The sequence below is a fragment of the Aspergillus piperis genome, assembly GCF_003184755.1.
Source record: "Aspergillus piperis CBS 112811 unplaced genomic scaffold BO85scaffold_3, whole genome shotgun sequence".
Lineage (NCBI taxonomy): Eukaryota > Fungi > Ascomycota > Eurotiomycetes > Eurotiales > Aspergillaceae > Aspergillus > Aspergillus piperis.
The window spans coordinates 2084279-2108195 of NW_020291593.1; the positions used below are offsets into that span (position 1 = coordinate 2084279).

General features: G+C 48.6%; 10 protein-coding genes across 10 annotated transcripts; 5 read left to right on the plus strand and 5 right to left on the minus strand.

Moving 5' to 3' along the window:
- Positions 1-122: 122 nt before the first annotated feature.
- Positions 123-1675, minus strand: BO85DRAFT_391358 (uncharacterized protein). The gene is made up of 4 exons (XM_025656804.1): positions 1297-1675; positions 823-1241; positions 602-771; positions 123-527 (listed from the first exon to the last, which is right to left on the minus strand). Exons 1-4 carry the CDS (start codon positions 1628-1630, stop codon positions 212-214), a joined length of 1239 nt encoding a protein of 412 aa, XP_025519391.1. The 5' UTR covers positions 1631-1675; the 3' UTR covers positions 123-211.
- A 386-nt stretch (positions 1676-2061) lies between these two features.
- On the minus strand, positions 2062-3604 carry BO85DRAFT_517641 (FAD-binding oxidoreductase; the record flags this gene model as incomplete). Its single annotated transcript, XM_025664923.1, has 2 exons — positions 2062-3315; positions 3383-3604. The coding sequence occupies 2 exons, from the start codon at positions 3602-3604 to the stop codon at positions 2062-2064; spliced, it is 1476 nt and encodes a 491-aa protein (XP_025519392.1).
- A 747-nt stretch (positions 3605-4351) lies between these two features.
- BO85DRAFT_446619 (uncharacterized protein) lies at positions 4352-5669 on the plus strand. The gene has a single exon (XM_025659547.1). It carries the CDS (start codon positions 4552-4554, stop codon positions 5518-5520), a length of 969 nt encoding a protein of 322 aa, XP_025519393.1. The 5' UTR covers positions 4352-4551; the 3' UTR covers positions 5521-5669.
- On the minus strand, positions 5626-7637 carry BO85DRAFT_485203 (putative MFS transporter; the record flags this gene model as incomplete). The annotated part of the gene is made up of 8 exons (XM_025663312.1): positions 5626-5940; positions 6002-6709; positions 6759-6854; positions 6904-7057; positions 7108-7298; positions 7357-7498; positions 7544-7554; positions 7614-7637. The coding sequence occupies 8 exons, from the start codon at positions 7635-7637 to the stop codon at positions 5626-5628; spliced, it is 1641 nt and encodes a 546-aa protein (XP_025519394.1).
- Positions 7638-8354: 717 nt separating this feature from the next.
- Positions 8355-10893, minus strand: BO85DRAFT_466676 (Zn(II)2Cys6 transcription factor domain-containing protein). The gene is made up of 5 exons (XM_025662137.1): positions 10688-10893; positions 10469-10636; positions 9981-10384; positions 9448-9915; positions 8355-9382 (listed from the first exon to the last, which is right to left on the minus strand). Exons 1-5 carry the CDS (start codon positions 10742-10744, stop codon positions 8497-8499), a joined length of 1983 nt encoding a protein of 660 aa, XP_025519395.1. The 5' UTR covers positions 10745-10893; the 3' UTR covers positions 8355-8496.
- A 1171-nt stretch (positions 10894-12064) lies between these two features.
- Positions 12065-13036, plus strand: BO85DRAFT_435740 (uncharacterized protein; the record flags this gene model as incomplete). The annotated part of the gene is made up of 5 exons (XM_025658541.1): positions 12065-12096; positions 12148-12386; positions 12515-12566; positions 12605-12931; positions 13015-13036. The coding sequence occupies 5 exons, from the start codon at positions 12065-12067 to the stop codon at positions 13034-13036; spliced, it is 672 nt and encodes a 223-aa protein (XP_025519396.1).
- A 1000-nt stretch (positions 13037-14036) lies between these two features.
- BO85DRAFT_466677 (uncharacterized protein) lies at positions 14037-15713 on the plus strand (the record flags this gene model as incomplete). Its single annotated transcript, XM_025662138.1, has 3 exons — positions 14037-14077; positions 14383-14973; positions 15027-15713. 3 exons carry the CDS (start codon positions 14037-14039, stop codon positions 15628-15630), a joined length of 1236 nt encoding a protein of 411 aa, XP_025519397.1. The 3' UTR covers positions 15631-15713.
- A 254-nt stretch (positions 15714-15967) lies between these two features.
- On the plus strand, positions 15968-17145 carry BO85DRAFT_197105 (3-ketoacyl-reductase). Its single transcript, XM_025654485.1, has 4 exons — positions 15968-16339; positions 16439-16639; positions 16704-16786; positions 16862-17145. Exons 1-4 carry the CDS (start codon positions 16046-16048, stop codon positions 17043-17045), a joined length of 762 nt encoding a protein of 253 aa, XP_025519398.1. The 5' UTR covers positions 15968-16045; the 3' UTR covers positions 17046-17145.
- BO85DRAFT_435742 (alpha/beta hydrolase) lies at positions 17094-18493 on the minus strand (the record flags this gene model as incomplete). The annotated part of the gene is made up of 7 exons (XM_025658542.1): positions 17094-17232; positions 17267-17616; positions 17693-17770; positions 17833-17890; positions 17949-18056; positions 18119-18336; positions 18404-18493. 7 exons carry the CDS (start codon positions 18491-18493, stop codon positions 17094-17096), a joined length of 1041 nt encoding a protein of 346 aa, XP_025519399.1.
- A 973-nt stretch (positions 18494-19466) lies between these two features.
- BO85DRAFT_415019 (glycoside hydrolase family 92 protein) lies at positions 19467-22371 on the plus strand. Its single transcript, XM_025657669.1, has 6 exons — positions 19467-19687; positions 19741-19773; positions 19826-19935; positions 19989-20815; positions 20864-21547; positions 21603-22371. Exons 1-6 carry the CDS (start codon positions 19549-19551, stop codon positions 22177-22179), a joined length of 2370 nt encoding a protein of 789 aa, XP_025519400.1. The 5' UTR covers positions 19467-19548; the 3' UTR covers positions 22180-22371.
- The last annotated feature ends 1546 nt before the right edge of the window (positions 22372-23917 follow it).

The following is a 23917-nucleotide window of genomic DNA, read 5'->3' on the forward strand; positions in this document are numbered from 1 at the left end:
GCCACTCCATGCAACATCCGCAACCGAACCAACCTTCCGAATCCGGAATGTGACACACCGACCGAGTAGTAGATTCCTTCCGCATCTTAAATCCGCCAGCTGCGCCATAAAAATGACAATCTATCGAGATTAGCAATTCTATTCAAAATGCTACTATACTACCATACTACTATGCTCACATATTCCAATCACACTTCGAGTCCAACCCAATTCACGAATCATCCACCTCCCTAATCCCCACTCCAAACATCCCATTCGACTCCACCGCACTCTCGTCCTTCAATTTCTCCGCGGTCTCTACGCCTCCAGCAGGCACCTTGTACTCAAATCTCTTCCCTGGCGCGGGTGTCCTTCCATCCGGTAGTTGGTACGGAAAAGGCAACCACTGTGGCAGGAGACCCAACTGAACGAGAACGGTCGCTTGATCCCATGCGATGTGCTCGTGGTAGAGTCGGTCGCCGCGGATGTTGACGACCGATGTGAAGGGGATGCGAAGCGGTTTGTGGGTTGGGGGAATGCCGGGGATCCTGTCATATCCTTGTCAGCTACTACTCACATGTTCCGACTAATATGTGGAAGCTTGTTAAGAGGTGAAGCATACAGCCAATCTACCTCCTTATCATGCGTAAAGGAGAAAATAAACTCATCCACAACGCGATCAATACCCACAGTCCGACTTATCAGCTCTAGAGCGGTGTCGTCGGGGTTGTTGAAGATGAAGTGGTGGAGGTAAAAGTTGCTTAGTTTGGTGCGGCCAATGCCGCCAGTCATCTGTGTTGGTCATTAATATGAGATAACTGAAGGGGCGAGCAAGTGGCTTACGGTCGGGATATGGTTCACATATGGTTCTTGTACCATTGTAGCCATGGTCTTTTCGACAGATCGAACATCGAATTCGTAGTATGTGTGTTCGGCCCAGATTTTCTCCAGGTCGAAGTTTGGCCCGTTCAGGTGACTCTTGAGGAAGGTGAGGGAACGGGTATGCGCTACACTGGCAGTGGAGTATTTGAAGTCGGGGTGACCGGGGATGATGAAGCCTGGAGAGGATACGTCGGGGTAGACGTAGTTGGTGCCATTGGTAGTGGGTGCTTGGGACCCTGGGATGTGCATGAGTGTTGGAGTATCGGAGGAAGCGTCCCAAATGCTGTGGTATACTATTGCTGCAAACTTATTTGTGCCACTGATGTGGGCCAGCAGTGAGTGGATGAATGTTGGGGCGTAATCGGATTGGGAGCCGTAGACTAAGGTCCACGTTAGTGTGTGTAACGGATAACTTCGAACTGGGGGAATATAGACCTAATATGCCGAATTTCTCCTTGTCATTGCATTCAGGCAGGGCGATTAAGCCGGCAATTGCGCTGTCAATCCTGATCGACAGTAGAGAAGCGTTCGCGCTTGAATCTGAGTCGAAAGTGATCTGCGCAACTGCATAGCTTTCCTCGGCCCACTTCTGCAGTGGCTCTGGGTCTAGACTGGTATTTTTGTTTTGGCATTCTGCAACATTGGCTGGTCTTATCAAAATTAGGCCTGGACCCTGTCCGCATCGTGAAAGAGGGGGTTGAAGGATGATGTTGTCGCCCAGGTTGATGCGCGGGGCGGATGGAAGCGAAGTAGAGTTGGAGGCCATCATAGTTGAGGAAATTCTGATACTACACGCGATAGTTCAGGATCAGAAAGTATGTCGCAGGGAGAAATCACCCTGGCGGAAATTTCAGGGTTCAAGCTTGACTATCGGCACGGCGGAACACGCCCCGCAGTCTGCGGGGTTAGATCCGAGATTCTGCTGCGGCACTTATCGTCTTGTCTATCGCGATTGGTCTTACTACACAGATATCAATGTGGTAGGACTGCTAGAATATTCTATACTTATCACGATCGGGGCATCGGTTTTGATCCGTGATGTCTGCAGTGGAGAAAGAAATAATGGTACATTTACTTGAATGTCTATACACGAGTCAAGTATAGGGAATAGATCCATCTTTGAAATCTCGAGTACGATTGTTCTTCCTCTGCTTCTCCTCACCACAACATGTCCTACAAACAACCGAGATGATTCCACATCTACAGACTGAACCATTGATTGAAAACATTATCAGGGTCATACTTTGCTTTGATGGCTTTCAGACGATCGACGTTGTCGCCATACACAACCGAAAGATCTTCATCGAAGGCGAAATTGATGTACCTAGATCCAACAACCGAAGTCAGTCCTGGAAGAATATCTGTAGAGGGCACATACACAGCTGGTGAGTCCAATCCATCAGTTGGCCGCCATAAATCACGCATTTTAAAAGCCCATTTCCTCGCGTTCGATTCCAGGCTGTCGTCCATGTACCATGCTATAGCCATCGCGTTGAAATTCACCTTGGTTCTCCAGGCGTAAGCTGACGAATCTTGACCAAAGAAGCGCGCCTTTTCGTGCGAATACGCCTCCAAGAGGACAATACTTTGGCCGGTGCCATCCAGGGAAACAAAAGAAACATACTCCTCCCAAGCCTCTTTCCAAGTGCTGCTAACCATTCTACTAAGTCCGGCAGAGTATGGAATTCTGAACCCACTCTTTGAACAGGCCATGCTGGATGCATCAACCCAGTGAGCGTACTCAGTTGCCATCGTAGTGTCGTTAGTTGGACCTAGGTCGAAAAAACATGAGAATGCAGCCCGCCCTTTTTCTTCGGTACCGTAGTAATATAGCATGAGCGCAACCATTGGCGTATTGTCTGGTCCACCACTAGTCATAAAATACATAATGATGCTCATTTCCGGTTCTAGAGTTATCCTGTCGATCGTATCAACAACAGCTTCCAGTTTGTCGGCAGAGAAAACAAGTTGCCCCGTCCAGGCGGCTTGGCCAGAGGCTGAAACAGGGTATGATTTCATCTTTGCGGACGTGACAATGCCAAAGTTGGGACCAGCACCGCGAAGAGCCCAAAAGAGATCTATATCTTTGGGTGTGATTGTATGCAGACAACCGTCAGCCATGACCAGATTCAGAGATAGTACGTTATCTATCCCGAAGCCAACCAAACCCATCAGGCTACCATATCCGCCCCCGAGAAGAGCCCCCAGAGCGCCAATACAGTTGCAATTGTTTGTCTGAACTAAAGCATTGTTCTTGGATGAAGCCTCAATTACTTGGGCAACTGAGGCGCCACCTCCAACAATCACTTCTCTCCTGTTCTTACTGAAGGTGACTTCATCAAGCTGTTTGAGATTAATGAGCAATCCATCCTCGTCGAGGTGGATTGTTTGTGACCATCCATGCCCACCATTCTGGGCTAGAAATGAGATATTATTCGAGGTGCAATATGAGACCTGTTGTAGGCTTTCACATTAGCCGTTGCAACCCTTGCTATGCATTCAGAACAAACGAACAACATACAATTGCGGCCACATCCTGCTCGGTAGCCGGTGTTACCACAACGCCAGGCGTAGGTGCGTTGGACTTAATCCAGCGCTCATATCTGGTTGCATCCCAGGCAGATATCACAGCCGACTTTGATAGCTGAGGCCCCAGTACCTCGCAAACCTCTGCTAGATACAAGGCCCAGGATTGATATCCGACAACTGATAGAAGAAGGGCAAGTGTGAACGAAGTTTTCATGATTGATGATTTTGTCGCCTTATACAGGTAGCCGAAGAGCGTCGGACTATTGATTAAGATACAGAAAAGCCTCTAAGCGTTGCTAGTGATGTACCACTGGGGAAGAAAAGCGGCACTTGCATATCCGAGCAAACGTCATTATTGCCATCCCCGAACAGAACCATTTTGCACCCCGCTCAGATATCCTTTCTTTGGCGCGGATATGTATCTAAGTGTTGATCTCCTTGACGCGTAGTAATCGCGATGCTAGCTTGGGAAAATCATGTCAAAGGAAAGGGCATATAACGCGTTGGGCCTACAACAGACACAAGTAGTGTCACATATATCTCAGCGCCGGATAGTAGCGAGAGATTGAAAAGTATGGTGTGTCATTCGCCAGGCTAGATCCCATCAAACTTAGAATCTAGCCTTCAGTTGTGGCAGGTCGCACTTGGAGTAGCCAAGATATACTTGGTAGGTTGCAGAGATGATATCAGGGAAATGTGGCGAGTATTTGGTACAGATGCCCCGAGTTCGCCATTATATTGAGGTTAGAGGTTATAAGAGCATTAACTACTGCAATTGGGTGTAGTTCAACAGATCTGACATTAACATTGGATACATTAACTAGTTCCTCCTGGGGAATTGACCGAATGACAGCCTGCGATGGCGGAAAGAACCGGCAGGAACCCCACAGTCACGTGCTAGATAGCTACGATCACGTGGATCTTTCGGCGATCTCATTGTTTTCCGACAACAAACCGAAAACTACAGAGCTTCTCCTCAATCGCATTGCAAGAGGTACCCCAGTTGTGGTTCGAATCTTGGGTTTTAGTAATCCCTTAGTGCTCTTATCTGTTTACCACTTTTGCTCTACCAATTGGGTGCGATATACCTCAAACTATTTGCAGGTCCTAGCTTGATCCTTGCCCATCGCAACGTTTTCGCGACAGCCTAAACGGACCAAAATGAACGTCGAGTTCCAAGGCACCCTCTCCAACCTGGAGAACAAACTAAACGTGCTTATAAATAGTCTGACAACATCACCAACAGCTGCAGGCGCCCCCGCCGCCGCGATCGGTTTATTGGACGCAGACGACTCGTTGACCTCCGCCGTCGAGACCCTCCGACAACACCAGCAGAACTATGCCAAGATTTTACGGCTCCGTGAAGAAGCCCAGGAACTGGAAGAAAAAGTCAAAAGCATTGTACGTGAGGTGATGGCCTATGAGAAGGAAATCACAACGACCTGTGGAGACGAGTCTGATAGCGACCTGGACTCGGAGGACGATTACTTGGACTATGACTCGGATGAAAACATGCAGGGTGAAAAGCCAAGATCTACTGGGTTACGGGGAATTAAGGAGGTGGACTACAAGCTACTTCTCGACTTCGCGCGGCGGATCAGCAAATACAACCACCAAGCGGCTTCCGATGCTGCAGCGACTGCAGAGGCCAAATCGCGCGAGAGAATTCAAGAGAAGGGACCGGATACAGAAATGACGGGCACAAATGGCAACCAGGATACTGAGACTGCGGAACCGGTCGCATCTGTGACCAAAGACGCGACTAATTGGCTTGACGAATCGGCAAAGATGACTCGCCAGGCTTATATGCTACCGTATCCAATGGAAGATCGCATTCGGCTGGGACTGATGGCGCAAATACAACTCGCTGCTGCCGAGGGTCGCCCAGGCTTTGAACCAGAGAAGGAAGTTGAACGCTTAATACGCGAGGCTGAGGGTGTAGGGATCGCTGATGCGATGCCGCAGGTCGACGTCGGCGAAGAAGCGCGTCATGCAGATGAGGCCGCAAAAGCTGCAGCGCATGCTGGATCTGCGGCAACAAGCGGATCTGGGATGGGAGCCGCACCAATGCCAAAACCTAAGGCTACATTGGATCTCGATCTGTACGACCCGGATGAAGATGACGAATGATGCGTTAGTGTTTACTGTACAGATAATGCTACTTGAGATGACCAGCCAACAGCAGGCCTGTTGCTTCTGGACCTCTAAACAAGAAAAATAAACCTGACTCCAAATTCACATCTTGTGCACTGACGACTTTGCTGTCCACTTCCTTAAACGCTTTCCATAAAAATAAAAGGGAATCGCGAAAAGACACCACAAGACTGCGAGGGACATGTTCAACATTATCGGTTTCACGAAGCCGCTCTTTTCTACCCACGGTGTAATGAACTCACTAAAACCATAACCCCACACGTTTTTGTTGACTGTGATCGAGACGAATATCGAGCCAGCAACCGGCTTGTAGCTGTCCACTGCGTAGGTGCTAGTGATAGCTGGGATGGCAGCAACCTGGATACCAGCCGCTGTGTACCCTATTATAACAATAGCCTGGTGGGCAGTTCTCATTAGCGCGCAGGCCTCTCGACCACGGATGAACATGGAAACCCACCCTCCAGTCCCATTGATATTGATATCCAAATGCCACCACGAAATTTCCAATTATGGATACGATCACATATGGTATTATCGCGGGCAATCTCATTTCTGGCTCTCGAATGCCCCGATTTCTTTTTGTGGCTTTCATGGAAATCCAGTCCGAAAGAGGTCCATTGGTTGCCAGTCCAATGAATGCCCCGATCCAGATCGCAAAATTGAAGAAGCCGATGGTCTGGCTGGAGAAGTTGTATGGAGGCTTAGAGAAAGCCTCGCTCTGGGTGAGGTTTAGGGTCAGAAAGACACTGGCCGACCAGGAAACATTGAAGGCAGCAAACTCAACGATGGGGAAGCAGAGAAGCTTCCACGGAACCCAGAAGCTGATCAGCAGATTCTTTAGATTGTGGCCTTCTAGCTGCCAGAGTTTGAACTGCTGCTTCGATGGATAACCTCTGCCAAGCCATGGATCTGTATCGCCTATTTCTATCGAAGCATTCTCCTGATGTGCCGCAGCGGCGGGTTTCTCTGGTTCTGATCCGGTATCGGAGGAGTTCAACACCTCCTGTGTGTGAGTGTGTTCACCGGGGTGGACTCGGTGCCATTTGGTCTCTGGAAAGAGGAAAACGACAAGAATGAGAACCAGCCCCAGTAGTGCGACGTTAAACCAGAAAAAGCTACGCCAGCCAACATGCTGGGCCATTGGACCGGCAATTATAGGTCCGACCTATACGACTAGTCAGCCAGGGAGCTTGACAGCTTACTTCGTATCTTACCATGAGCGAGCCGAAATAGAACGTGAAGTAGAGTGTGTTGAAGGAACCTCTTTCGTGCAGAAATATGGTGTCTGCAATGATCTCCGGTTGAGATGTCTACCGCTGTCTGTCAGACTCACCCATGCTTCGGCTTTGGGACACCAACCTCGGCAGGACCAGCCCCGAATCCATTCAGGACACAGGCCCCCATATAACTACCATAGGATGTTGCCATAGCCCTCCAGATATTACTGGCTAAACAGATGAGAGTGGAGAATATCAAGACGGGTCTCCGACCATATGCGCTCTGTAGGGGAATCCTTACTGTCGTCAGCAGCTTCGACGTTTGTGAAGATGGTATAGGGCTTACCAGAAGAAGTTACTGAACCCCAACACCAGAATACACACGCCAGTAAATTTGACCACGGCGGCATAGTCCGTGTCGAAAGCCTCCATCAACTGAGGAAACATTGGTGCCAGGGCCAAAGGTCCTAGACCCTGACTGAAGGAAACCGCAGTGGACAAGCAGATAACGGTTATCTTCCACGTCTTGCTCCAGTTCTGAGACATTCGATTAGCATTAAAGATCTCATATTGCTCCGACTGAAACGCCACTTACCAAAGGATCATGCGGGCTCTGCGATGGCTGAGGAACGAGAACACGATCTGATCGCGACGACGCTTTCACGAAGTGATGCGACCCAACATCTGCCATGATTTCGGTCCCGGGATAGATCTCAGTATTGAGCTCCCGCTCAATCCTAGTGACCATTAGCGGCGATCAGTCCTGAAGAGATCTAACATACTGATGGAGAGCCTACGCACCATCCTTGTTAGTATTTCGCATCTCAACCTATGATCGAAGAAACCACTTACCGCTTCATCATAATTCATCTCCATATTCGATTCCAGCACCATAGATTCTTAAACTTCAGATGAGCGAGCTCTGAGAAAGCCCTACAACTCCCCAAAACCTCACAGCCATCACCCCTTTATTTACCAAAACCCCCCCTGCAATACCACCTACGCCAACACTCAGACCCTTCCCGCCCAACGCGGAATACCCCCGGACCCCAACACCCCCCATAGCCGACCCAAGGAACCCCAGACAAGCGATACGAACCCAGAGCGGGGGTTTCCGAAAGGAACGCCCAGAATGATACTAGCTGCTGTAGCCGATCTTCTGAGCATGGGTCCTTCATTGGTTCTTATAGCGTCCGCCTGTTCTGTCACGGAGATGTCTGTGCTGGGGGTAAGACCCACTTCCCCGGATTTCGTTCCTTTCTCCACTTTCATTGCCGTTCGAGTTGGCGGGAATATGCCGCTGTGGGGTTTGATGGCTGGAAGGGACTACGTCAATGGATGGATTCTAGGTTTGGTCTCTTGAGTGGTCATTGACTTTGTATAAAGTACTACGTGCGTGGTTATGCATGGCTAGGAACAGGGAATAGATAGGGTCAGGCAGGTTTTTCTGTCGGTATTTCTGGTTTTCTTCTGTTGGATGGTACAACCATCACAATACTATTGTATAACTGGCTGCATCCAATCATATACTTTACATCATCTTCAAAGTTACTAGTGATTCAGCTTCGGCTGTTCCTAACTGCCGTGTTGGCACTCAAACGTATATAGAATTCACAAATCAGAGAATACAACCCAAACACATCAACACTACCCACCCAACCTACTACAAATACATAAACCCAACCCCAAACATCCATCCCTCACAACCAGACGAAAGAAAAAGAAATATAAGAATCTACCGCTCCTCCCACAACCCCTTCAACCTCTGAATCTCCGAATCCGTCTCCCATCCCAAATCCGCCCCAATCCCACACAACAACTCCTCAACAACCTGCCGCTCCTCCTGCTTCTCTAAACACTGTCCCGCAGCGAACAGCAAAGCAGGCATATAAATCCGCGCGCAGCTCTGGGGCCTCGCCGCCGCTATCCCCACAATCTCCTTACATCTGTAATCGACCTCTTTCGTGACCTCCCTGTACCCCTGGAGTCGGTCGAATGCGGTCGTGGGACTTGTAATCACGTCCGCGGGACGATTCAGACATAGTGCTAGCCGGCCGAAGTGGTATTGTTGCATGGTCGATGCGCAGGATGGGAGGGAGTAGTAGACTTCTGGGCGGGGAGTGTGCAGTCGCAGACATGGGCGGAATGTTTCGGGCATACGGTCGACCCAGGATTGGAAGGAGACGGAGAGGTTGAGCCAGGTTGTAGAGGTGGAGGTGGAGGTTGGGGGTGTGGTTGGGGTTTTTCTGGTTGGAGGTGGTGATGGTTGGGTGATGAGCTGGTCTAGTTGGGATGTTCGGAGGTGGGCGAGGAAGTTGGTCAACTTGGATAGGAGGTAGGTGAGGCTGTTGGAGGCGAAGTCTTCCGAGGTGGAGAAGGAGGTGCTGCTTGAGGGGTCAATTTCGCCGGCTTCGGTGAAGGTGAGGCCGGCTGCGCGCCAGAGCGGGAGGTTGGTTGGGTCGAGGTAGGTGGGGAGACGGTTAAAGTAGGAGGCTAGGTAGTCTTGTCGAGCAAAGTTCCAGAATGAGGCGTTGATGCCGTGGGTGAATTTTATGGGGTCGGAGGAGTTGCTGTTGAGGTGGAGGAGGGATTCGAATAGGGAGTTGACGCCGGTGAGGTATCTGTGTTTGTATGTAGGTTAGATATAGGCTGTGGTGGTGTAGGCTAAGGGATGGGGGATAATTACAGATTCCATTCCTCTCCGGGTTTGATTATGAGTTTATACGTGGTGAGCATGGTTGCTGTGGCTAGCAAGGCCTCTGTTTTTCTCCAAAATGTGTCGTCTCTTGCGGAGGGAGGAGTAGTCTCTGCATGGCGGTGCAGCCAGGTTTTCACAATTTCGACGGGGCCTTCCAGGACAGCAGAACTGGACAGAGTCGCAAAGGATTCTGGCATGCTTGAGTTCATGCGCGCAATTGACATATAGTAGTAGTTTGCGGCCTTGAGATACCAGTCAACTTCTGGCGCGTTGGGGTACGTCTCCATGGCTGCTGGGCTAGTAAACATGCCAACGTTTTCCGGACATGTCGCGCCCTTCATCTGGCCCAGATGTATTGCTGCTAAGGCGCCGATCGAGTACCTCACGTAAGGATAATCTATCGCTCGTATGGGAACGTATGTTGTAAAGAACCTTCTACTATCGGAGAGGTCCAGCCTAAGACCATTATTATGTTAGAACGCATACTGATTACAGTGTTGGGCGTTTTGGGCGTTACGAACCATGGAGCGATATGTTGGGAGTAATGGCGTATAAGAAAGGATATCTCGTGCTCAGAGTCTGTCATTAACTCTGAAACCACCTCATGAAAATCCTCTTTATCACTTTGGACGGATTGGTTGTCATGAGCTGGTGATTGATCATCAGCTGTTGCATGCTCTTCATGATAAGTCATCTGTTCACCCGCTGCAGCAGCACGAGCGCTGGCGTTTGGGGTATGCTGATTTTCCGCTTGCAATTGATTTTGACGTCTTGATTCGGCTATAGGTGAACCGAAAAAGACTTGACTAGCGTCGGCTGGCTGATCAAATACAGCTGTTGCAGCTACACGCGTGTGTATTGGATCATTAACAGCATTGCTTCTGATTGCAGCTCCTCCAATATTTGACGGACTTTCTCGCGTCACCTAATAGGTGTAAGCAGCAGTTGACTACCGAGGATTACGGGCGGACGAAAGAACGGGTAGCTATACCCTGATGCATGTACTCACTTTATTGGGACTATGTGAAGGATCCCATCGGGGGTTATCCTGTTGATATGGCGCATATCTACGCCGAACAGAAGCACCCTGATCGATAAACTTGCGAGTTTGTACATATCCCGGGCATTCAACTCCAGCATTGGTGCAACGCTGGCAGCTGGGGCGTGTCTCATCACACTGAGATGGTCAGATTGACACAGCAAGTAAATTGTAACATGCGATCCTAACCTTCAGATGGCGCTTCTTACATCGCTCACATGCCTTGTTTGATGGAACTCCCGGCATGGTGTACGCTTGCTGTGGCGTCAAACAAGGAGTCAAGGCTGGTCTGGGGGGCAAAGCGGACGATACTACTCATTCTAATGAGAGGAGTAGCTCAAACAGACCTCGCAGTTCATACACTTATGTAGAATGCAATGTACAATTGAGATATCTAGTTCCAAATGGTTGAACGAGGGAGCTTTCGTCGTCGCCGAGCTTGGCACACCGGGATCGGGCCTGGGGTTCGCTCGGAGAAATGTCGGCACCGCTATCCGAGCCGGTACTTCTGGCCGGCTGTAGCCGAAACGTCCCAACATTTGCCAGCATCCGTGACACTTCTTTCAGGACAATGCGGAAGATTAGTCGGATAAAAACCAATACACAATCGCTGTGTCTTACTTAGTCGCACTGGCTCAAAAGATGTCTGACCCTCCTACCTAACACGCATCTTTAAGGTCTGTTCCTTCTCAATCTCTCTTTTCAAAAGGGTACCATTACTAGCGCCTTCACTTTCCTTCAGTTAGTCGCTAGTTCCCCGACATTACTATTCTGGTAATGTATACTACACTCATTGCTAGCCAGCAGGGTAGTGAAGAAGGGGCGGTCCTGGGCTACCTCATTGGGCAAGAACTCAGTCTGTAATTGCGATGCCGTATTTGCAGTTGTCACAGTCATCCACTAAGGATGTGTATATCATGATATTCTTTTCTGTCACACGCGCGCGACCATCTTGTAGGTATTAAACATGAATGGTAATATTCTATGCCATCCATCACGGGGCATATGCTTAATGTAATCCAAAGAGCCCTACTCGTGGTGGAAGGACTATATAACTTGTTTTCCAGAGGACTACTATAGACCATCGAAAACGGGACAGTGGCCTGACAAAAATCACCGCGGGTACTACCTGCCGCAAATTGAGGCCAGATTCCAGAACGAAGGCCAAGAAGGCGCTTTGGGGGAAGAGTACAAATGCACCATGCAATTTCATGTTATCCTAGTGTTTGCTTACCCAAATGTTAGTCGGTTTGTTACTAAGGATTGGTACATGCATGGAGTGGCGGCTCTCGCCCCACTGACAGGAGGCATGGCTGGTTACATGCTACTGTGGCGGGCCCTAGCGGTGCATTGACGGGCTCCCTACTCGCCCTAATAGTAGAGACCAGACACACTTCCCCTCCCTGTCCCAAATTCCGACATGTCCCCCTTTCTTCCCCAGCGGTCTTTCTTAATGACTCACGGTATCCTCTGTTCAAATGTTCCAAAATCTCCCATGAGCTTCCCATCCCCAAAGCTATCCACTGATTTCGCCCATGGAAGGAAAGGTGGAGAGAACACCAGAAAATGACTCTTTCCTGCCCTAACTGGCTTCGCGTGTAAGTATCAGACCCCGCGGGTAAATGCAACCCTGCTGAGTGTCCAAACAGATTCCTCCTCGTCCTGGAGATCGCGGTGTTCTTACCCCAGCTCTTGCGCATTTGGGTTCAAAAGACGAGCACCGGCCTCTCCCTCATCTACATATTCTTGAATCTCCTTAGTGCCACCGAACGGTTTACCGTCGGTTTCTCGGCAGTTGTCAACTTGACCATCGCCGGCGCCGATGCGCCAGCCTTTTTCGTCCATGATCCGAGAACAGTGGGAGATTGGCTGAATTTGTTGCAGCTAGGTATTGATTGAGTGCTGCTCTTGCTCTTGTAAGATTACTGCTACTAGCCTCTCCTTTCCACAGTCCGCGCTCCGCCAAACCGAACCGAACACCGTCGCCTGATAAAGACTAACTGAAAATGGCCCAAGCTTCATTCTATGTCTCACCTATCCCCCTCCTCGCTCCCCCTACGCCAGTCAGGTACGCATGCTAGTCGCCGTCCTGTACACGGCGTTCAGCCTGATCTCCATCGTCCCACTTTTCACCGACGCTCTCTTCCCCTCCATTTTCCACGAACCGGGTGAACGTGAACTCGATTTGGGGGTGGCCATATTTATGGGGTTCCATCTCTTTTACCTCAATACCATATTCACACTTCTCAGCATCTGCTCGATTATTCCTCAGGCCGTCCAATTCCGCTCGCTATCGTTGAATCTCGGTGTGGTGAGAGTGCGGGACTGCGCTCTCCAAGGGGTAGTATTGGCCATGTTAACTGTGTCGTGGGTGTTCCGAGTGAAACTCCCGGATGGAGTCGATGTCCTAACGCCGTTCCGATCCATTATTTGGTATGTATGGGTAGGTTGGCCGGCCGGAGGTACGGCGATGTTTGCTTTAGTCCAGGGGGGTTTGGCTGTCTTGGGGCTGGTAGGGAGAAGGAGAGTGGGTGGTAAGGGAGTGATCGTAAGAGGGGGAGAAACGGCTCCGCTTCTACAAGGAACGGGGGATGTGGTAGAGGAACAAGCTTAGATAGACCTTCCTCCTTTGATGATAATTTCCCCCTCTTTTCTACGCCCCTTGGTGAGAGTTAACTCGAGCTGCCTGGCTACTAGTGTATAATTGTTAACTCCGAAACTAAATTGCCATAATAGGCTGTACATATTACTCTAGTATAGACTAAGGTATAAAGACAACCAAAGAAGACCCTGACAATCATCCACCCCGCCCCACAGCCTCCCCGATCAGCGGCTAACTCGGTCACTCTATGACATGACTAGTTGTTGTGAAACGAACCATGGCGATAAGAATGACCTTGACGGAGCTGCTTGTGATCTGGCGGCTGCTTGTGATCGGGGGCCTGATTGAAGAGAGCGAAGGTCTGGCTACTGGCGTTGGAGATTTATTGAATGCTGAGCGGGCTGGCTTGTGCTTGGGTCGTTGTAGCGACGACGGTTATTGTAAGGAGAGAGTTGGAGCGAGAGAAGGTGCATTTTGAATAAAGATGAGGTGAAGATCGCGAAGGCGGATATCCCTACAAATAAACTAATAAAACAGAAGGAAGAATCTCTACTAGATGCGGTAGGAGAACATTCAATTGGGAAAGTAGAGTTACTTATTTAGACTATCTATGGTGTCCGTGTGCTGGTAGTAGTTGTTACATGTTGAGTGGTTTTGAGAGAGTCTCTCCAATGTTTACCTGAACAAGGGAGAAGAACCATCGAAAGATAATCAGTTCTGATAGACGTCAATAACTCATGCCATATTCTCAGTTTGGCGTGTTCTTTCGATCCCAATGCATATATTCTCGAATGGCCAGAGTACAAGCCGTAGAGCCCTAGGGGAGACATGATCAGGAAACTATTCAGTAAATCAGAACTGACAGTGTCTACAAACCTATCATATGGCGTCTTCAAATCACATTCAGAACTTTCCCTTTGTTACCTGATTACACTAATGCATGATAAATACATCCATGATACTGAGTCACCTGGTTGGTGGGTAATCAGTTAGTGGTAAATGGAGGAAGTGAGCTGGGAGTAAACTAGCAAGTGACCCGCCTCTTACTATGACTTATTTGAATTAGCCAATTCCCGAAGTCAAGAGTTAGTACTTAGTAAATTGCTTTATAAGACCCTTGATCTCCACCCTATACGTTCTTGACTTTCGTTACCCCCACTCCCGGCAACCAATTTCCCTGACTGTTTCCAAATGGATACGTACATCAGATGGAAAGAAGACCATCGGCAGTAAGTTCAACACGACTATCTTGAAAGAATCCGCTAAGAGATATTCTACCTAGGCCCGATACCCCACCGTTGGCCCTGGAGCTAGTAGAGAGCAGCCCGACATTTTGGACAGAGGATAAACCAACCCAATCGTTCACAATCGCTTTGCGCAGAGTCTTAAACAATCAAAGCTTCTGGCTGCGATGGTCGCCTTTCATAGATCCCAGTAAGGAAGAATTTGTTTTATTGTCTCATAGTCCAGAAAGCAGCAAAGTCGAGAGGATCGGCTTTGAGAAATACTCGAGATATTCACCATCATTACCATCATTACCAAGTGTTCATCAATTCCCCAATGAACCGTCATCGTTCTATGTTGAAGAAGCCAAAAAGAATTGGGATCGCAGTACAATAAATGTGCGAACGGGGGTACCTGATACCTGGATCAAGCTCCTAGAACCGGGGCGCACTTATACCATTCTCTGGACGGGCAAAGAGATTCCATACAGGGATTGGGGTACGCCGCAGCAGAAGATGGGGACTGAACCAAAATGGCCCCCAATCTTGGTTCCGGGTGGTGCACATTTCACCTTTACTGTGCAAGAAGGGCGACGCCCTCATATTCCCTCACCTCCGACGCCACCGCCAATTGATCCAAGCGAAAGAGTGTAAGCCCTACAACACCGATAGAGAAGAGGCTGGTGAGCTAATAATTGAACAGTCCCGGCGCACCAGTCCTGAGTCTTCAGCTTAGCTGCAGCCCAACAGGGCCTCATTCTGAGCGTTTGAATATGTCTATCAAGGTCACCTACCACGGCCCATCATCCGACCCCATCACATTCCACACGTGGGCGTTCAGCCCACTTGGATCCTTCAGCGTCTATCGCCGTGTCTGTCCAGATCAGTCTAGTCCAGAGAGTGAACCGAAATGGAAGACATGCATAATCCATCAGTCACTACATGTCTTTTGGGATAATCCCGACAGACAGCTCAACGTGGCAGAGAATGAAGAAGGTCGGTTCGCGACTCTTTTCCCAGGGGAATCCTGGTCACACTCCTGGTCTATCGATGCGGATGGAGATTGTGAGCCTGAAGACGCCCGACCTGGTCAGCAGCTTCGATACCAATTCACAGGGGAAACACTGGACTGGTGGGATTGGGGTACGATGGATGATCACGCGCAAACCGTTGTCACGCTGCCTGGATCGGGTCTAGAACCCATTAAGCACCCGAAGAACAATGACAACCGACCGAAAGTGGTCATACCAGCTTCTAATATTGTCGAGTGGATTGTTCCACATTGCTTTGATCGTCAATTTGATTAGTGCAACTGCAATGTTCTTTAGGACTCTCTCGTTCTTCTAGCCACAAAGCTTCAGGTTGCCGTGTTACCATAAGCAGAAACAACTACAAATCTTTGTGAACTCCAAGTATATTGTTAGCTATACGAGAACCATCTATCAGGTAACCCGGACACACACCCCAGAAAGGCCTACAGAAAAGGTCTCCGAAAGTTCATGATTGTTCGATGCCAGGAAACAGAAAGGAGTACACATAACAAGTCAACTAATGCAGTGCCGCTTTAGTAGAGACAATAACCTTGATCACGGGGCACAGCTGCTGTCCCCGCGTCTGTCAATGCCCAAAACAAGCAGGCGGGCGGGGAAAGCCACCAGAAACATAACAGTGCATTATCCTCCTGTCATCGACGACTGACTACTGCACACTACTGACAGTAAAATGGGACAGGGCAGATTGCAAAACAAAAACGCTATTGTGACCGGAGGAGGTTCAGGATTCGGGGAAGGAATCGTGCACAAATTCATTCTCGAGGGAGCGAATGTGATCATTGTTGATATAAATCAGCTAGAAGGACTACGAGTGCAGAATAATGAGCCACCAGGACGCGCTATCTTCCTTCAAGGAGATGTATCGAGTGAATCTGATTGGAAGATGGTGCGTGAAGTGGCACTTGAGAAGTTTGAGAAGATTGACATCGTGGTCAATAATGCTGGGATTGTTCATGAAGTTCAGGTATCCTTCTCTTGTTATTCATTTATTCATACTGGATTATGTTCTTTTTTATATATATATATATATATTTGAAGTTTACTGATAGCCTGACCCTTATAGCCATCTCTCGAAACATCCGAGGACATGCTGGACCGCATGTACAAAGTCAATGTCAAGAGTATTTATCACTCAGCCAAGGCTATTGCTCCCTACTTTCAAGCCCAGGGTGGGGGTGTTTTTGTGAATATCTCAAGTATGAGCTCTATTCGCCCTCGGCCGAAGTACGCTTGGTACTCCGCTACGAAAGGGGGTGTGAGTGCGGTATGTCTGTTCCTATCTTATCACTTGTACGTGTGGGAAGATTCTTACGATAGAATGAGCGCAGGCGACCAAGAGTCTGGCTGCAGAATTTGCGAAGGATAACATTCGTCTCAATACTGTGTGTCCCGTTGTAGGCGAAACTGGAATGTAAGTATCGATTTTGATTATCCGCCCTGTTGACAGACGCCCTTACTACCTTGTATGTGTGCTAAACATGACCAGGATGCCCGTAATCCTTGGGAGTCAGGACACACCCGAGGCTAGGAGCAAACTTCTGTCTAGCATCCCTTTGGGACGATTTGCCACTCCGGAAGACGTTGCTAATGCCACTACCTTTCTGGCAAGTGATGAGGCTTCGTTCATCACGGGGGTCGAATTGCCGGTAGATGGGGGAAGATCATTGTGATTGAGATTTTGAACTACGGAAATTATGGAACACTCAGTGGCTTTCTGATTATGTACTGCAAATCTCCGATATGAGCCATCTGGCACCATGTATCATGTCCTGTGTAGCAGTCTTCGTCGTGGTCAGTTCGGGGAATATCCAGAATGCGTGGGGCATTCCCGGGTAGACAGCAACCCGCACTGGTATGCTAGACATGTAGTCAGTCGTAATTGAAAGCGCACATTTTAAAAGAGGTGATATACCCCCTTTCTTCAAGTTTGTCCGCATAAGCTAGGGCCTCGTCGCGGAGCGGGTCACGGCCACATATCATGATGAAAGATGGCGGACATCTACCAAGGTTCCGGGACAATAGTGGAGATACCGTAGGATCTGCCCGGTCATAAGGCAGATACCACTCAATGAATTGCTTCATTGAGCGCTGATTGAGGATTGGTGTATCAACGAATTGTTCCATACTTTTCAGTCCCATTCTCTGGTAATGCAGCTCACTAGAGCATAAGACTGGAGACCGAAGGAGCTGACCCCGGATATCGACTCCCAAAGTCGGGGATAGTTGGGACAGTACAGCAGCCTAGGTCAGAAAGTGTTCCATTCTATTAGTAGGGGCATCATCCAGTCTTTTACCAGAAACCATATAAGTTTCATACCAAGTTTGCCCCAGCACTAGTCCCCCCAACGTAAATCTTACTCTTATCGAGTCCATGGGTCAGATTGTTTTGGCATACCTATTAAGAGGGATGCTATTAGCTATATCTAGCACTGTGTGACTGAGAGAATGATAATATACCCAACGAAGTGCTGTGATCGCATCTTGAATAGCTGCTGGATGCGGATTCTCTGGTGCACTGCATGATCCCATCGTTCAATGGTTAGCGAAGCCTCTGAAACCAATGGGTCACTCACAGGCGATAGTCAACGCTGACCACATTCAGCATGACTTGCACACAAAGAACCCGACAGATATTGTCTTCTCCTTCCAGATCTCCCAAGGCCCAGCCCCCTCCATGGAAGCTTCACGTCCGATACAACACTATTAGACCGTTCCGAAGCATAAGATTTCACCAAATACATACTAGATCATGACGGCCCCATTTGCTTCAGGCGACAGTGGCTTGTATATTCTCAATCTCAATCTCGACGAAGAGTCTGTACTTAAGTTATCAACTTTAAGTCCTTCATTTATTGGCGTTCCATGTTGTTGTGCACGCGTTTTTGCCTCGCGCATTGTTTGACGATTTTTCTGTACTGAGCCAGTCAGATGAGGAACTTGGCTTCTGTTATTGCGATAAAACTGGCTTTGAAATTAGCTTCTTATTATTATGTCAGTAGCTCTTGGGGGCAAATTGCAAGCAGCTTACCTCTTCCCATTCCACATTCTCTGTGGCAAAGGCATCCCTTTGAGATAGCCACCGGCCTTCGCTGGCACTAGAAATCTGCTCTCGATTCATGGCTACTGGCACTGGGTCAGCCTGAAGTGTGCTTGAGATTCAGAGAATCCTCAAAAGAGCGACCGTCCACATTCTCTTGGACGAGTAAGGACTCTAATGCACTCGCTTGTTCTCGCTTTCTAGAGGCTGTATGTAATGTCATCATAATGATTATCGCATGATGCATGGCAGACTTTCAACGCGTTTTTGGCTCCAGAATGCGGGCATGTGACGCGAAAGCTACATTTAGATTGCGTTCTCCTGCAATTTCACTCACTAGATACCTTTCAGACTTATTTGAGGAAATTGAGATGTATCCAGCTCACTCCAACCATCCCTCTGAAATCCAATGTTTCTACTACAAATATTTCCAATCAGGTAAAAACAATGCCTTTGCCCAAGGTGCAATGAACGCGACTTGATCCTCCTTCCATCCCTAGATGGCCTACATACACACGTCATCGGCGTGGAAATTCCGGCTAGGGCTCTCCGCATAAAGTCTTGTTGAACGATATGAAAGGTTGAGAGGTCAGTGTCAGGCAACAGATCCCATATATATGGGATTTTCCTTCTGCTACAATTCTAATGAGACAGCGCGTACCGGTTCAGGCAATAATTAGAATACTCCTCACTGCGGATGGGCCATTATGACAGGGGATCGTCGGCTCTCCGCATCTCGGCTCTCGGATCATTTCATCCCTTGCAGGGACTGGCCGACACGCTGCTCCGATGGAGCGTTACACGCAGTAGCTGGCTACTGTTCCCGATCAGGAATCAGACCGTGTCAATCTCTGCAGCTAAAGCAATTCTGCCAATATTCGGGGGGTGTCTAACGAAACGTGATGCTATGATTGGCCTCGGCAGTAATGATAATTTCCTTTCTTCTACCCCTCATACAGTCACGCTGCGCACAAGAGAGGGGTGGGCTTTCTTGACCTCAAGTCGCGGGGAATTTGGGTTACAATGGAATGTCACTACACGCGACGCTCCTGTCGTTAAATACCAGGCTTCATGGCCGGTTGTTTCCGATGGTGCAGCATTTGCATGGTCAAAATTGAAGCTCCGGTCCTGCCAGAATGTTCTTATCATCAAAGACACACAAAGCACTACCAGCAATCTTCCTAGCTTGCGGTTTTGTGGCTGGGCAAGAGAGCAGTAACTCGAGCTTTGATGTACTAGACTACGTTAATCCTCTGATAGGTACCTCCAATGGAGGTAAGGATATTTCCTTGAGATTATCAAGTCACCAAGCTAATTTCACTCTACAGGTCACTCATTTGCAGGGGCAACTCTGCCCTTTGGTCAGAATTTCCAACGTAGCGGATAGCCCCCATGCCCTCTGACAGTTCTTAGGAATGGCAAAAGCGGTAGCAGATACAATTGGCGAAAACCAAGCCGGTTTCGCCTATGACACGACATACGTCTCGGGCTTTTCCCACATGCATGACGATGGAACCGGTGGCGTGAGTCATCTCGCTCAATGGTATGCTGTTTCACGCTGACTGTTGTCTTTCAGTCACCGTCTTTGGGCAATTTCCCCATTTTTGTGCACCCGGGATGTCCAAATGATGCACTCGACAAGTGTACATGGCAACAGGCCGATCGGGCGATACCTTGGACGAAAGGCTCGCCAAAAGTGCGCCCTGGTTACTTTAGTATTACGCTTCAAAGTGGTGTATTTGCAGAGATGACGGTCACGAATCATTCGGCTTTGTATCGATTCACCTTCGAAAACGCGACCGAGTCGCTCAGTCCTGTGGTCCTCGTTGATCTCATGGATCTTCCACAGTCGCGCACGAATGGAACAGCATCAGTAAATCCATCCACGGGTCGCTTGACAGGAAATGGTACCTTCAGCCCCAGCTTTGGTATCGGAACTTACGATCTCCACTTTTGCGTAGATTTCAAGGGAGGTATCGTTCGAGACACGGGTGTGTGGTCCAACAATCGCGCCGGTCAAGGACAGACAACCGTATCACTCACATCTGACGGGAGCAACACCGCCGCGACCCTCTCTGCTGGCACATTTGCCCGATTCAATATGTCAACAGATGATCAAGCACTAATGGCAAGAGTAGGTGTGAGCTTCATCAGCGAAGAACAGGCCTGCTCCAACGCTGAAACGGAGCAGCCGAATTTTGACTTCGCTGGAACAGTGAACGCGGCAGAGGACGCATGGAGGGACAAATTGAATGTCTTCAGTGTTAACCCGGGAAATGTCTCATCTGATATACAGCAAGTATTTTGGAGCGGCATGTATCGTACAATGATAAGCCCGCAGGACTATACAGGAGAAAACCCACTCTGGCAGAGTGACGAGCCGTATTATGACAGCTATTACTGGTGAGTGGACCTCTTGGAGTTTTCCGCATCTTACTTACGGCATTATAGTATTTGGGACTCCTTCCGCGGCGTTCATCAGCTTCTGACGCTAGCCGATCCGCTGTCTCAATCTCGAATGATGAGAAGCCTGGTGGACATCTACCGCCACGAAGGCTACCTACCAGACTGCCGAATGTCATTATGTAAGGGATATACGCAGGGAGGGTCAAATGCGGATGTTCTTCTCGCTGAAGCTCTCTTGAAGAATGTCAGCGATATTGACTGGGCTACTGCGTATGAAGCTGTTGTGAAAGATGCGGAGGTTGAGCCCGCGAACTGGAATGTCGAGGGTCGCGGTGGACTAACTAGCTGGAAAACACTCAACTATATTCCGACCGACGATTTCGATCCATATGGTGTTGGGCTGCATACACGCAGTATCTCCAGGACTGTCGAATATGCGTACGATGACTTTTGTATTGCACAAATGGCCCAGCGTCTGGGTCACCAGAGTGACTACGAAACGTACATGCTGCGTGCCAACAACTGGCAGAACATGTTCAAGGATGATCAAAAATCTTACCTGCAAGGGAAGGACACTAACTTCACAGGTTTCCTGCAGCCTCGATATCCCAACGGGACTTGGGGATATCAAGATCCCATCTTCTGCAGTCCCTTATTGAATTTCACATCTTGTTACTTGAGTGCGGATGGGCACGAGACTTATGAGGGAAGTTCTTGGCTCTATTCATTGTGAGTTTCATACACTTTTCCCTCTCTCCGCTCGACTATTGACTAAATTACGAAGCTTTGTACCACAAGACATGGCTGCATTGGTCACACGATTAGGCGGACCGCAGACCTTCACATCCCGCCTTTCTTATCTGCATGACTCTGGTCTACTTTACGTTGGTGACGAGCAGGCCTTCCTCACCGTATTCCAATTCCATTACTCCGGACGGCCCGCGCTGTCAACTCAGCGCGCCCACTACTATATCCCCTCCCAGTTCAACACATCTGTCTCTGGTATTCCCGGCAACGACGATGGGGGGGCCATGGGCGCGTTCGCAGTCCTTAGCATGATGGGTCTGTTCCCAGTCCATGGTCAAGACGTGTACCTCATTAGCCCGCCATTCTTTGAGGAGATCAGCATACAAAATAAGCAGACTGGAAAGGTCGCCACGATACGAAATGTCAACTTCGACCCTACGTATCAGTCGATCTATATCCAGAGCGCCAAGCGGGATGGCCAAGCATGGACGAAGAATTGGATCAGCCATGACTTTTTCCTTAATGGAGGGACCCTCGAGCTTGAGCTAGGTCCTACGGAGAGTGACTGGGGGACTCGGGACGAGGATTTGCCCCCGAGCATGAGCAATTACTGATCGCTTAGATGTCTCTATTCCTCGTCCTTAGCTACCGTACGTGCCTTTGGGCTTTTTTGCAAGCTTTTCTGGATCGGGCACACGGGTTATAATGTGGATATCGCCTGAATAGCTATGATCTGGGTCTAGCCTAGGGTCATTTCGTGTGTTCCATCTACAATCCAGTAGCTATCACCAGTCAATTTCTTCCCGAAGACAGGTCCCACCGATATACCTCACCCAATAGCTGGACTCCTAGTAGATACTGATCCGGGGAGACAGGCTCATCAACGTGACCCAGGAGGCGCTGAAACTCCCTTGATGGCCTTCCCAGGGAACCCCCCTCTCCTTAATTGACACGCCAGTCACAACAGCCACCACGCTCAGGGACGCCGCCGTAACAACGGGCAAGGTTCGCCTGTGTTGGTGCCAGCACCAACAACTTCCCCCTCAGCGGACAGAAGAAGTCAGAAGTAGAATGTAGCAAGAATGTAGCAGGACCTTGTGAAACAGTTAATCGTGTTGTTCAACGCGGTCTAATCATTCATTGAGTGCAGATAAGCGTGCATCTATAGTCTCGATAAAGCTCAGGAGGCGCGCTACCGTGTTAACCATGCTTGGCGTAGTATCAGTATCAGTATATTCAACCTGGATGCTCTGCTCTTTCTCTGCCTTTGCAGCGGCAGCGGGTAGTTCTGTGACGGTAGTATCGTTGTCCTCGGCGCTTGGCGTCCTTCATGATTTTCCGTGATCAGGCGAGTTGGTTTCAGTATCTTTGACCTGGACGCTCTAATGTTCCTTTGCCTTTGCAGCAGGGGCGAGTAGTGTGACGGTAGTATCGTTGTTCTCGATGCTCTGTTGGCTAGCGACAGTGGTATCTTTAGAAATGAGGTGTTGAGCAATTCGTTGTGAACGGTGTTTGATGTAGAGAGCCTCTGAACCCTATTTGACTCTGACCTGTTGTTTGTTGCCAGAGTCGGTGAAATACTCGGTAAGGGGCTCACTGGCTTCGTCGTGTGTGGTAAGTGCGACGGTCCCTTCAATAACCACTGTTGAATAATACTATAATCTTTATACTTATGAGGTATCATTTGACTATTATCCTGTTGTGGAGATTTTCCTACTAGATTATAGTGCATAACTACTATACTGGTATATAACAGACCTGATAGCATATGATATAATATAGAGAGGAAATGATATATAAGAATACTTTTTTTTACATATTTAACTAGTTCTGTTCTTTATACTTAATATAATTATCTCTGAATAATTATATAACCAAAAGCTTAGTCACAGAATACTTACCTGTACTCATTCATAAATAGCTGTATAATACTATTTAGCCTTACTTCTCTTCTCTTATTTATAACCAAGTTATCTCTCAGATAATTATCAGTTAAATATCTTCTTGACACAGTTCAACAGTACATATACTAACAGGACTAAGCTAACTGGGACAGGGAAGCGATCCTAGGGTTTGACATAAATCTTCTCTATTTTATGATTAATTTCTTATCTAGTTATTAGGTTCCCTATCCTGACAAATAGATCCTATTACATAAAGTTTGGTATCTGACTTTGAAATCTCTGACCTCCCTTCCCGCGCCTGAACATTTGGTTGTGGTGTGCAGAGTTGGTAACTGAGCAAAGAGCAGCCAGCCCAGAAAGGGAAGGGGATCATGGCAAAACCACATCATCCTTCTGCTCTAGAATCACGTTCAATATTCGAACAATCTAGATGCATAATTTATCTCAT

Coding starts and splice junctions, on each gene's coding strand:
- BO85DRAFT_391358 (XM_025656804.1), bottom strand. CDS start 1,630: ATGATGGCCTCCAACTCTACTTCGCTTCCATCCGCCCCGCGCATCAAC. Junction 1,242..1,296: donor GGAGAAATTCGGCATATTAG/GTCTATATTCCC, acceptor CGTGGACCTTAG/TCTACGGCTCCCAATCCGAT. Junction 772..822: donor ATGTGAACCATATCCCGACC/GTAAGCCACTTG, acceptor TGACCAACACAG/ATGACTGGCGGCATTGGCCG.
- BO85DRAFT_446619 (XM_025659547.1), top strand. CDS start 4,552: ATGAACGTCGAGTTCCAAGGCACCCTCTCCAACCTGGAGAACAAACTA.
- BO85DRAFT_466676 (XM_025662137.1), bottom strand. CDS start 10,744: ATGCCGGGAGTTCCATCAAACAAGGCATGTGAGCGATGTAAGAAGCGC. Junction 10,637..10,687: donor GTAAGAAGCGCCATCTGAAG/GTTAGGATCGCA, acceptor TGACCATCTCAG/TGTGATGAGACACGCCCCAG. Junction 9,916..9,980: donor TCCCAACATATCGCTCCATG/GTTCGTAACGCC, acceptor TAATGGTCTTAG/GCTGGACCTCTCCGATAGTA.
- BO85DRAFT_197105 (XM_025654485.1), top strand. CDS start 16,046: ATGGGACAGGGCAGATTGCAAAACAAAAACGCTATTGTGACCGGAGGA. Junction 16,340..16,438: donor GGATTGTTCATGAAGTTCAG/GTATCCTTCTCT, acceptor TGACCCTTATAG/CCATCTCTCGAAACATCCGA. Junction 16,640..16,703: donor CGAAAGGGGGTGTGAGTGCG/GTATGTCTGTTC, acceptor GAATGAGCGCAG/GCGACCAAGAGTCTGGCTGC.
- BO85DRAFT_415019 (XM_025657669.1), top strand. CDS start 19,549: ATGTTCTTATCATCAAAGACACACAAAGCACTACCAGCAATCTTCCTA. Junction 19,936..19,988: donor ATGACGATGGAACCGGTGGC/GTGAGTCATCTC, acceptor GTTGTCTTTCAG/TCACCGTCTTTGGGCAATTT. Junction 20,816..20,863: donor TATTATGACAGCTATTACTG/GTGAGTGGACCT, acceptor ACGGCATTATAG/TATTTGGGACTCCTTCCGCG.